Source organism: Staurois parvus, unplaced genomic scaffold (assembly GCF_062004578.1).
Source record: "Staurois parvus isolate SC_StPar_1 unplaced genomic scaffold, SC_StPar_1.0 ptg000131l, whole genome shotgun sequence".
Taxonomy (NCBI): Eukaryota; Metazoa; Chordata; class Amphibia; order Anura; family Ranidae; genus Staurois; species Staurois parvus.
Window position 1 is genome coordinate 9356365 of NW_028317927.1, and position 13388 is coordinate 9369752.

The following is a 13388-nucleotide window of genomic DNA, read 5'->3' on the forward strand; positions in this document are numbered from 1 at the left end:
AAAAATATGCATGCATCTTACATACTAGGGGAGGTACAATTAGGGGAATCAATGGTGGAGAAGGATCTGGGAGTTATGTTAGATCACAAGCTTAATAATGGCATGCAATGTCATACTGTGGTTTCTAATGTGAGCAAAATCCTCTCTTGTATTAAAAGAGGTATAGACTCCAGAGAGAGAGATATCATTTTACCCCTGGACAAATCATTAGTAAGACCTCATCTGGAATATGCATTTCAGTTTTGGGCACCAATTCACAAAAAGAACATTGGAGAACTGGAGAAAGTACAGAGAAGGGCAACCAAACTGATAAGAAGCATGGAGGAGATCAGCTATGAGGAAAGATTAGAGGAACTGAATTTATTCTCTCTTGAGAAGAGAAGATTAAGGGGGGATATGATAAAACATGTATAAATACATCAGTGGTTCATATAGTGAACTCATTGTAGAGTTATTCACCCGGAGGTCATCATAGAGGACAAGGTGGCACTCTTTACATCTGGAGGAAAATAATTATAATCTCCAAACGCGGAAAGGTTTCTTAACCGTAAGAGCTGTGAAAATGAGGAATAGACTCCCTCAAGAGTTGGTTCTGGCCAGCTCCGTGGATTGCTTTAAAAAAGGCCTGGATTCTTTCCTAGATACACAGAATATAACTGGATACTAACATTTATTGGTAAAGTTGATCCAGAAAATATCTGATTACCTCATGGGGGATCAGGAAGGTATTTTTTCCCTGCAGGAGCAAATTGGATCATGCTTTGCTGTTTTTTTTTTACCTTCCTCTGGATCACATGTGGGTATAGGATTATAACTTTTTTTTTTAAAGGCTGAACTGGATGGAATTTTGTCTTTTTTTTCAGCCACACTAACTATGTAACTATGGAATGTGAGCTTCTTGAAGTTCATGACATTAATATCAGGAATGACACAAAAATGTTTAAAGATGAACTTCCAGGCAACCAACTAAATACACAAATGAAATACATATAGACTGGTTTTAACTGCTAAGGGATTTGTCTTACATAGTTTTTGCAAACAACCAGGGAGTATAAAGTCCTCAGCTCAGAGTGAGAGATCCCACAACAGCTCAGAGAAGCCACATATGATGTGGCAGAGGTAGCTAGGCAAGTGATCTGCAGTCAGGTGAGATGCTTTCACTTTCAGAATTCGTGTATAGGTGGCTGTGCTGAAGCCTAAAAGCACACATTTTCTCCCTGCTTGCTACCAGAATATTCAAGTTACAGTGGGGTTGCGCTTTGTCCATAGAACCTTGGATCCCCCAGCTGTTCACCTTTGTTACCACAGCTACTCCTTGACTACATTGCAAGGTATGCCGTTTATAAGGATATTCACAAATAACTATGTTCTGAAGTAGTGATTCTGAATGTGACTGCGGCCTGAGGGCCATATGTGGCCCTTTGCTAGCCTTTATCTGGCCCTTGGGGCACTATTCCTCCCAATGATATGAAGCAGTATTTCTCCCACTGACACCAACTGATGCTGGGCCCGAAACATGTTCTACCCCCACTGGCCACACTCCGGCCCTCTTAAAGTCTGAAGGACCATAAACCAGCCCTTTGAAAAGTATGGAGACCCCTGTTATAGAGGCTTATAGAGACTATGCTCTGCAACCACATTTTATCCTGCCTTAATTACAGAGACATTGCCATGAATAGTTTGTTTGTGCAGCTTCTATTATTCTGCACTGCATGCACATTTTTGCCATCCTGAACCAGTTTTGCATTATTCTTTCTAACTTTACACCTATTTATTAAACTGCAAGTTACAGTTACTTCCCTGTCTGATCATCCTGCCAATTACCTATTCTGTTAAACTTGGCATCTATGTACAAGATCAGCAATGTCAGTGGTATGACAGCAGGGTTAAGTAGTACTACTCCAACTGCAACTACTCCCTCTACACAGATCTGGGTTAGATTTCAGTCAAGAGAATGTGGGGACCCATCTGCAACTGAGCAGACAGCTTCCTGGGAGATCCAAAAAATGACAGAGGAAATGATTCAGCTCCAGTCAGAATTATCCATGTTGAAACATAGACAGGAATACTCATCCCTGGGCAAGGAGGAATACACATCCCAGGCAAGAAGGGGACCACTATGTATGAAGTATGCAAAAACTGTCTTGGAGGCAGCCAAGATAAGCAAGGTAACCAGAGTTGGGCCTGACTGACCGCCCAACTTATACACAAAGAAGCTGTTAAACAATAATGTCCCACTTCCAGGACTCAAGCAGTGGGGCAGCAAAGAGGAACAACTCATCATCTAAGCATCAAAGATGTAGTGATTGACTGTCCTTTTGTGTCTGAATGATTCAACAGCCAAGAGAGTTAATGCCCCTTCAATTCTGGTTCACAATCACTGCCCTTTTAGAATCATTGTTCCAGCAATACTTTTCTAAGAAGATGAACCCAGACTTGCTGTGGAACTTATTGATATCTGCCAATGAGCTCCTCATAGATAAAAGTTCAGGTTACCTCGATGAAAGTGAGGCTGTGGGAACAGAACCTTGGCCAGAGGAGTCTAATGATCACAAACGCCTCCGGGAGGGGGTGGGCATGCTTGATAATGGGCATGAAATACATCCAGGGACACTCTACACACTTAGGTCCTCCTAAAGAAATCAGCAACTGCTGCAATCTCTGGAAGCACCAAGGGCCTTGACACGATGTAGACATCCAGGAAAAAGCTGGCATTGTCAGGGTTCCCTTTGGGACAGAGGTTTTGGTACTACATAATCAAGAACTCATACTTCTCATGAATGTTGGCTCTCACCATGATTGCAAGAGTTCACTGTCCTCATTACAAGACTCCATTTGTCAGTGGGACCTCCTTGGAATCTTAATATCTAGGCTCTTTCACTCCACCTGCTCCCTGGGACCCTTTTTTTATGTGATTGCCCCAAAGATTGGGCACATAGACTTCTGACAGTTTCATGGTCATCACTACTTGGCAAGAGTGAATATGACTGAGTGGTCAGCAGGAACCAATAGAAAGTTGACAAGAGTGTAAATGCTACTAGTCCTACAAATGACTACCAAGGAACTGACATTCGTTCAATCAGAAGCAGTAAGGCTAGTATTGGATAAGTGGTCAGAAGATCAGAGGTCTCCTACAGGGACAATGACCTGGGTGGAATCCATAGGACAGAGCCCTCCTTCCATGGATTGAGGAATCCAGGTCACATTTTTCTTCACACTTGACCTTGCCACTGGGTGATCCTTGTCACCAAGGTGGACCAGAGGATAAAGAAAGTAAATGGCCGCACACCACCACGGAACTGAACCCAAACAAAATCTTTATTGTCTTCACATACAGGAAAGCAATACAGGACAAGCTGTTCATATTATTAATATATTATTCATAACAACCATGAATAGGCACATACTCTAAGTGTGAAACACATTAACATCTCTCTTATATGTAAAGACAATAAAGATTTTGTTTGCATTAAGGTCTGTGATGGTGTGTGTCCATTTATCCTCTTTCTCTTCAGTTCAGTGGTGGTGGGCACCCGCACAGATTCATAGCTGTGACTCACCTGAGTGGCATACACATTTCTTTTGGACACCAAGGCAGACCAGCCGAATAATGCTTTCAGTACTCCCATGGGGTTGTGCCTGTTCAAATGCAGTTTGAGCAGAACAACATACCCACCACATTCCAGAGGATGATGGAACACCACCTTGGAAACATAAATCCATATAATATCGTGTTTTATCTAGGTTGTGTAGTGTTGTTTTTTGAATAATTGTTCCTCTGTGACTTGTTAGTAACCTGGGAGGTCATACTGTCAAGGGCCCGGACCCTCACTGTGGCAGAAAATATTTACACTGGGGTGTGACTAAACAAAGAGACAAGCCATGTGTGTACAGTGGATATAAAAAGCCTGTGATGTAAAAAAATGAGACAAAGATAAATCATTTCACAACTTTTCCACCTTTAATGTGACCTATAAACTGTACAACTCAGTTGAACAACAAACTGAAATCTTTTAGGTGGAGGGAAGTAAAAATAAAAAACTAAAATAATATGGATGCATAAGTATGCACACACTTAAACTAAAATACTTGACTTGGCAATATCTGCCCACTCTTCCTTGCAAAAACACTCCAAATCTGTCAGATTGCAAGGGCATCTCATGTGCACAGCCCTCTTCAGATCACCCCCACATATTTTCAATCAGATTCAGGTCTGGGCTCTGGCTGGGCCATTCCAAAACTTTAATCTTCTTCTGGTGAAACCATTCCTTTGTTGATTTGAATGTATGTGTTGGGTCATTGTCATGCTGAAAGATGAAGTTCTTCTTCATGTTCAGCTTTCTAGCAGAAGCCTGAAGGTTTTGTGCCAATATTGACTGGTATTTGGAACTGTTCATAATTCCCTCTACTTTGACTAAGGCCCCAGTTCCAGCTAAAGAAAAACAGCCCCAAGGCATGAGCCTGCCACCACCATGCTTCACTGTGGGTATGGTGTTCTTTTGATAATGTGCAGTGTTGCTTTTGCACCAAACATATCTTTTGGAATTATGTTTCCACACAGCACTCGTGCCAGTTTTCATGATTTTGAATGTGATTGCTTAATTCTGAACACAGCTACATCCCCAGTAATAAGAGGGTGTGCACGCTTATGCAACCACATTATTTTAGTTTTTTATGTTTACTCCCCCCTAAGAGGGCTGTGCACAGGAGATGCCCTTGCAATCTGACAGATTTGGAGTGTTTTTGCAAGGAAGAGTGGGCAAATATTGCCAAGTCAAGTAGTATTAGTTTAAGTGTGTGCATACTTATGCAACCATATTATTTTATTTTAGTTTTTTATTTTTACTTCCCTCTACCTAAAAGATTTCAGTTTGTTTTTCAAATGAGTTGTACAGTTCATAGGTAACATTAAAGGTGGAAAACGTTCTGAAATGATTTATCTTTGTCTCATTTTTGTACATCACAGAAACCTGACATTTTAACAGGGGTGTGTAGACTTTTTATATCCGCTGTAGGTCTAATTAAGTTGGTTTAACAAGTCTGCCAGCATTTTGTGGCCTGTTTAGCGTCAAAGAAGGCTGAAATTCAGATTCCACCTCTAACTTTGCACATGTCTACCCTCCTGGAAGTGAGGACCATTGGCTTTCTTACACACAACTTGTCAGGAGACTGATACCATCACATTACGGTTATGGTTGATCACTACAAAGTTTGTGGTGGCAGTACCAACCCTCAAACCAGATTGTCAAAACCGTTCTGGTGCTGTAGCACTTTTGCCTTCATTATGACTTTCTACAGAACATGTGTTCATACCAAGGGCCCTGCTTTGAAAACATGTTCTTTCAAGAATGGTGTCACTCACTTGACATTAAGAAGTCAAACACTACACTGTACCACCAAGACAATGGGACATATAAGAGGGTCATTCACTTGGATATGGATGTTTATTGCTTTCTCTGTCCTCACTGGGAAGACTGTTCGTACTGACTGAGTGGTCATCAAGATGGAAAGTGAGGGGAAATTTCCCCAGTGGCTACAGCATAAAAACCTGGCAATGATTCCAAGTTTTCCATATTATGTTCAAAACATAAAGAAATTTAATTTGGCCAAATGTTCTCAAATGTCCGCTGACTTCTACCTTCTGCTGAGAAAGTTTCTAATATTTTAACTAATACATAATATTTTTATTGTATTATTTATGAAGAATATTATTATAACTAGCAGTCATATTATTGAAACATGATAGAATGATATGGGTCGATTTAGAATAAGCTGTTCTGCATACTGTACAGTATGTTCATATTGTGCTTCTCTTTGTTCTGGTAAAGGTTGGAGGAATGTTTGACACAGTACAGAGAAGCACACAGTGGACTGCAGACTGGGCTGTTTTACTTCTTCAGATAATTACATCAGGCACAGTTGACATGCAAACAAACAAGTGAGTTTTACCTTTGTTAATTCTACATATACTGTAGTAGTTCTAGTGGTTCTAGTGTCATCTTAGGAAATCTGGTTCTTTTTATGTGTTGCCAGCAGGGGGAGTGTCAGGCTGTAACATCTCAGCTTCTGAAAGAGCATTGGAAAGATGTTGAACAATCACAAAAATTGACAGCAAACTATATCTTTACTATGTGCATGGAATTTGTTTTACATAGTTTACCAACAACATTTCTTGTTTCAGCAAGAAATAATGCAAATATTTCAGAGACACTGGCCCAGGGAAATTCATACCAGTGTTTTTAATACTTTATTCCTTTTGCATGTAGGGAATGGTTCAGTCCCCTGTGTACAATTGGGAAAATGTCTTGTCCTGTAGACACAACAGGAAATAGTGTAGAAAGAAAACCCCCTATTAGGCCTAGTTTACACTTGTGACCAAGGGGTAGTAAAAATAGGCAGTTTAGTGGTTTTACTATAGACCATTTACCCCCTAACCCCCTCCGACTGCCCTCCTTAAAGTGGGTCTAAAGGCAGAAGGTTTTTCTGATGCATTCCCTGCATTTAGGTAAAAAAAATCTTCTACAAGCAGCTCCCCCCTCAGCCCCCAATTATACTTACTTGAGCCCGGTCTTGATCCAGCAATGCACATGAGAGCAGCATCTGGCTTTCTCTCCTCATTGGCTCAGACACAGCAGTGGGAGCCATTTGCTCCTTCTGCTGTAAATCACAGCCAGTGAGGAGGGAGCAGGAGCAGGACAACTCATGGGGCCCCTGGGCAATAGGGGATCATGGGGCCCCCGTGTCCTCACCCACACCCAAAAGAGCCTAAGAAAAAGCCAATAAAAGGTACCAGGGGCATCTCATGGGGCCCCCTACTGACTCCTGGACCTCGGGCAGTGCCCGAGTGCTCGAATGGTCAGTCTGCCCCTGAGCAGGAGGCAAGGCTGAGCCGCACTCTGTGTCTTTTGAACACACAGAGCTGGCTTGGGAGTGAGCACGCACAAGTGCCCCCATAGCAAGTGGCTTGCTATGGGGGCACTCAGGAAGGGGAGGGGTCAGGAGCACTTGTGGTAGACTCCAGAAGAGGACAAAACCATAGCACAGAGCAGGTAAGTATGACATATTTGTTATTTTACTAAAATAAAAACTATACCTTTACAATCACTTTTACACAGCAACTGGAGAGGTTTTACCCGCATGATACTATGTTTCAAGCTCACTGCAAAATGTATATTCTGTTATACTTTTCAAGTGAAAGGATCTACTCTGCAACCACCTGCAACTTTGTGCAATGCATGTAATTGTAGTGCTGGTGATATGGACTTACAGGATTTAAATAGGCAGTAAGGCGCTGACATATTGCCACCTGGCTACCTGTCAAATGCCCTCTGAACAGCAATCAACCGCGGCAAAGGCTGCTGGAAGTGTAAATGATCCCTTAGTTGTCATCAGAACAAATGTCCCCATTTGAAGATTTCCATACTAATACATTTCTAGTGAAAATTTGAGGTTTTCATTTATTTTCAGTCCTAGTGACAATTGTCAAAAGGACAAATTGAGAAAGCAAATCTCCCTAGCAGACACATGCCAACACCAATAAAAAAAACTGATAGGCATAGGTGTGGAGCCTATTGCATTAGGGTATGCACCCCAAAGCTCAAACAAGCTGTGTGTGTGTATACTGTATATGGCAGAGCCAGTCAGTGGGAGATCTTTCCCATATCCCTGCCGGCATAGTGAAAGAGAAGTGCCAAAGCACTTCTCTTATGGCAGAGCTGGTAAGAGAGAGATCTTTCCCAACTTCTTGTCGGCACACAGAGCAATATGCTAATGGTTACAGGGTGATTAGGGTGTGCTCAGGCATATCGGGCACATCCCCTGCACACGTCTATGCTGATAGCGGTTCTAACTCCTCACCAATATATAAACCTAATAAAAAGTTGTTTAATTTAGTTATGTCTGAGAAGGTTCAAATTTATCAAGGTCATGGTATAGTTAGTAGTTGTCAGTTACATTCAACAAGATAATAATTTTGAATGAGTTCAATGTCATTCTGATCCAGAGGCTTTCTCTGAGTCACTACCATGTAAGATATACATAAATCAGGAGTTTTGTCTTTAGATGCTTCTTATTCCAGGCCAGTGACTCAAAGTAATGAAAGCAGAGAAAACCAGAGAAACAGAATGTTCAGAAAGAGGTCAGCATTGGCAGCCCCATATTTTTCTCATTAAATATTTCCTCTGGCAGTACTGGCATTTAACAATGCACACTTGTATTTTTTAACTCACAGAGAAATCTGACATGTTTTTCTTTGGCAGTGAATTATTCACAACTGTTCTTGATATGCTGGGTGTCTTAATAAATGGAACCCTTGCCTCTGATCTTTCCAACGTGTCTCAAGGAAGTTCAGAAGAAAACAAAAGAGCTTACATGAACTTAGTGAAGAAACTAAAGGTATGACTGTGTACACTTTATCCTACTTCAGAGGGGAAATATTGTATGAGTAAATGAGAAACATAGGCCTTGCTGCTTTATGTAACAATATTTCACAATACCAGGTGTGAGAGAAGTCAAACATTTGGAAGCCATGGCACTTAGTTATATAACAAGGTGCCTTGCAGCCCTTTCATGTGGCTTATTTCTGAGCTAAGGTGTAGGTGAGCCATAGGAAATCCCTTGCTGAACTGTAACCTCGGATATTTTCTGTTTACAAGTGACAGCTCAGAAACCAGGCACTAATGATGAACAAACCAAGCAAAGTTTGGTTTAATGAACAATTGAAAAAATCTGCAAACCCCAAACCTAGTACCCAAGGTGAATCTTGTTTTTTCTGGCTTTTCAATGCAATATGCAAGCTTATGTGAGCAGATGGTATGGGTATCTGTGCATTGCCAAAGACGACATGTACCAATGCGAAAAAATAAAATACTTATCAGCGAGGAGCATCGTTTATTTTTAAAGCTTAAAGGACAATGTTAAAAATACACAACTCCTTTAAATAAAATGTGTATGGGTAATGCTTTTGACATGGTCAACTGACTGAAAGAGACAAAAGGACAAAGGTTACTGCAGAGCTCAATTTCAGTCCCATGAAGACTGTGATTGAGCTCTGCAGTCAATTTTGCAGCAGTCGTTTTCATGGGTCACAATCCTGCACAATGTCCTTTTTTCTCTTTCGGTGAGTTGACAACGTCGACTGCACTTATGCTTACCAGATTAACCAGTTGCCGCCTGGACTATAGTCAGATGGCGGCCGGACGAACAGTTCATCCCTCCGGGTGGATGCCACATGGTGTCCTTTCTGGAACGCGCATTGGACATGCCCTCAGGGCTGCTCTGTGGCGACATCTGTCACCGGCCGTGTACCTCAAACACGGCCGATGACAGATCTGTGTACCGGCCCCGTTGCTTGTACCATGTGACCTGCTGTGACCAATCACAGCAGGTCACATGACAGTTGTTTACAATGGATGGCTTCCTTTCATGCCATCCATTGTATACAAGTGTGTCTAGCTGTGAATGGTCACAGTGATCACATGCACAAGCTGGGCCAATCACAACCCAGCTGTATCATGTGATTAGCCATGGCCAAATCACAGCTAATCACAAAAAAAAAACCTGAATGAATCGATTTCATTCAGGTAAATGCTTGCTTATAGCAAAGTAATTCTTTGCTATAAGCAAATTGTGTAAAAAAAAAAAAATACTGATCACTTCCCCAAAGTAGTACAATGTTACTATGATAACATTGTCCTACTTTGGTCATAGTGAAATATGAAAAAATCTTAATAAAAGAGAAAAAAACTTAATAAAAAATGAAAAAAAAAATTTTTTTTTTTCGTACTTCCACCAGTCAGTGTCCCTGATCACCGCCATGCCAGTTATATGATGACGCTGTACTGCACTGGTGACAGTATGTAAAAAAAAATAGTGAATATCTTTTTTTTAATTTCTTCATTTTCCGAAAAATTATGACAAAAAAATTACAACTTCAAAAAACTCACCATGCCTGTTATGAAATACATCGGACTGTCTACTTTGCAAAAAGGGGTAATTTGGGGGATATCTGTACTGTTCTGACATTCTTGGACCTCAAGAAATTAGATTGGCTGTTAGTACTTCAGGATTGATCAATTTTCAGATATATCCCATAGTTTGTGAACTCTATAACTTTCCTACAAACTAAATAATAAATACTAGTTTGGGTTATTTTCACCAAAGACATGTAGCAGAATACATCTTGGCCTAAATTTATGAAGAACAATTATTTATTTGCAAACTTTTATAACAGAAACAAAGAGAAATGTGGGTTTTTTTCAAAGTTTTCTATCTTTTTTGTTAATTTAACAAAACATAAAAACCCCAGTGGTGATTAAATACCACCAAAAGAAAGCACTAGTTGTGTGAAGAAAATGATACCATTTTAGTTTGGGTACAATGTTGTATGACCGCGCAATTGTCATTCAAAGTGTGAGAGCGCTGAAACCTGAAAATTGGCTTGGGCAGGAAGGGGGTAAAAGTGCCCGGTATGGAAGTGGTTATGTTTTCCTGGAAACTGTATATGAAAGTCATAATGTCAAATAATGTACCTCACAACACAGCAAATAATTTGGCAATTTTAGTCACAGAGGCACCAGCTAAGTGGGCACCAACAATTTGCCCTCTTTGTAGCTCGCTGAGCTCTGAAATGACTCTGTATTAATAGCAGAGCATGCAGGGCCGTAGATAATTTTTTGTTCTGGGGGGATTCAGTAGCAGGTACCAGGTTAAAGTCTTTTTAATAAAAGTAAAATATGACAAATTCAAAGTATGGTTGTCTATTAGACAGTCATAGGGTGCAAACTAAACAAATGCAAAGTGAGTGTGCTGCCTACCACAATATGGTGCTTTTTGCACCACCTTAGTCAAGTTAACTATTAAGGTGCAAAGGGCACCATTTTGGGTCAGTAGCACACTCATTGATTTTTTACCCTTAGCAGATAAAAAAAAATGTGAATGCACTGCCTACCACAGAATGTTGCCTTTTGCACTGTAATAGCCATCCTTACCGGGCAGGTGCGAAGGTCATTGTCATCTTGTGGAAGGCAGCATACTCTCTGTTTTTTTTGCTAATCTTTGCCAAAAAAAGCTGTGAGTACATTGTATACCACAAGATGGTACCCTTTTTATCTGCTGTGGTGGCACACTAAGGGCTGGTTTACACTGCCCACGCTGGCACACTAAGGGCTGGACGGTATGATGTGCTTCAGTGCATCACTCAGTTCCTTTTTTATTCCTTTTTTTTGTGTGACCCTTACTTTTTAATATATTTATAAATGATATAGGGTCTGGGATTTAAAATCCCATTTCAGTCTTTGCAGATGACACCAAGCTGTGCAGTGAGATAACGCCCTTACAGGATGTCTCCAACTTACAAGCCGACCTCAATGCACTGTTTAATTGGGCAACTATGTGGCAAATGAGATTTAATGTTGATAAATGTAAGGTTATGCACTTGGGAGCTAAGAATATGCATGCATCATACATACTAGGGGGAGTACAACTGGAGGAATCAATGGTGGAGAAGGATCTGGGAGTTCTGGTAGATCACAAGCTTAATAATGGCATGCAATGCCAAGCTGTGGTTTCTTAAGCAAGCAAAATCCTCTCTTGTATTAAAAGAGGTATAGACTCCAGAGAGAGAGATATCATTTTACCCCTGTACAAATCATTAGTAAGACCTCATCTGGAATATGCAGTTCAATTTTGGGCACCAATTCACAAAAAAGAACATTGGGGAACTTGAGAAAGTACAGAGAAGGGCAACCAAACTGATACGAGGCATGGAGGAGCTCAGCTATGAGGAAAGATTAGAGGAACTGAATTTATTCTCTCTTGATAAGAGGAGATTAAGGGGGGATATGATCAACATGTATAAGTACATCAGTGGTTCATATAGTGAACTCGGTGTAGAGTTATTCAGCCTGAGGTCATCACAGAGGACAAGGGGGCACTCTTTACGTCTGGAGGAAAAGAAATTTAATCTCCAACACGGATAGGTTTCTTCACAGTGAGAGCTGTGAAAATGTGGAATAGACTCCCTCAAGAGTTGGTTCTGGCCAGCTCCGTGGATTGCTTCAAAAAAGGCCTGGATTATTTCTTGGATACACAGAATATAACTGGATACTAAAATTTATAGGTAAAGTTGATCCAGGGAATATCCGATTGCCTCTCGGGGGATCAGGAATGAATTTTTTTCCCAGCAGGAGAAAATTGGATTATGCTTTACTGTTTTTTTTGCCTTCTTCTGGATAAACTGTGGGTATAGGATTAAAACTTTTTTTTTTCTATGGTTGAACTGGATGGACTTTTGTCTTTTTTCAGCCAGACTAACTATGTAACTATGAAGTTTAAAAAGTGTACTTCATTCATGTCACAGCACAGCAAGAGGGTACATTGCGCTGCTGTGTGGTGACATGTGGCACCTTCCTGTGCACTGTGATAAAATGCAGCACAGCTCACTGCACCGTACCTCCAGGCTGTGTTGCACTGTAAACAGGGCACATAGAAAATAATTGTTTTCTTTGTGTCATAGCAGAGACCTATGTTCATTCAATGCAGTAAAACATAGGTCACTGCAGTATGTGTGAACACAGCCTAAAACATTATAATAACCAAGCCATCCTTACTGCGCAACTTTATCTTAGCATTGCAAAGGCCACTACATTATGGTAGGCTATTTATAACCCATTCAAACTAAGGCCTCCTTCACGCAGCCATTTAGATGCACCAACTGGATTCCAATGGCTAGAATCAGCGGCTTCTTGCGGCTGGAATGGCTGGGGAATAGCAGTGGTTGCTTAGCCCATTTAAACAAATGACAGGCTGACAGCGGTCTCCACTGTTCGCATGCAGTCACAAACAAAGCAGTTACCTGCAGTTAGAGACAGTTGTCTAAGCCTTGACACAGCTGATAAAAAAAGCTGCATTTTTTGTGGCTGTGTGCATGAATTCTGGGAGAAGTGGTACTGTGCAGAGCCCATACATACAGAATAAGAACAGGTACTGAGAATTACACCCATCATACAGAACAGGAGAAGTAGTACTGAGGTCAGAGACTGCAAACCTACTACAGATAGTCAGATACTGTAGACATACTACAGGAGATGATCAGAGACTGCAGATATACTACAGGAAATGGTCAGAGACTGCAGACATAGTAAAGGAGATGATTGGAGACTGCAGACACACTAGAGATGATCAGAGACTGCACACACACTACAGGAGATGGCCAGAGAGTGTAGACATACAACAGGAGAGGGTAAGAGAGAGTGCAGGCATACTACAGGAGATGGTTAGAGACTGCAGACATACTACAGAAGATAGCCAGGCAATACAGACATACTACAGAAGTTCAGAGACTGCAGACTTACTATGGGAAATGGCCAGACTGCAGGCACACTACAGGA

At 41.1% G+C, this 13388-nt stretch overlaps 1 protein-coding gene across 1 annotated transcript in view; it reads left to right on the top strand.

Annotated features, from left to right (window-relative positions):
* Positions 1–13388, top strand: part of MED12L (mediator complex subunit 12L) — a 464120-nt gene that overhangs the window by 433583 nt on the left and 17149 nt on the right. The window contains exons 33-34 of the mRNA XM_089672604.1: positions 5829–5938; positions 8259–8394. Of these exons, the coding sequence (XP_089528730.1) occupies positions 5829–5938; positions 8259–8394 (246 nt within the window). The remainder of the gene's footprint in view (positions 1–5828; positions 5939–8258; positions 8395–13388) is intronic.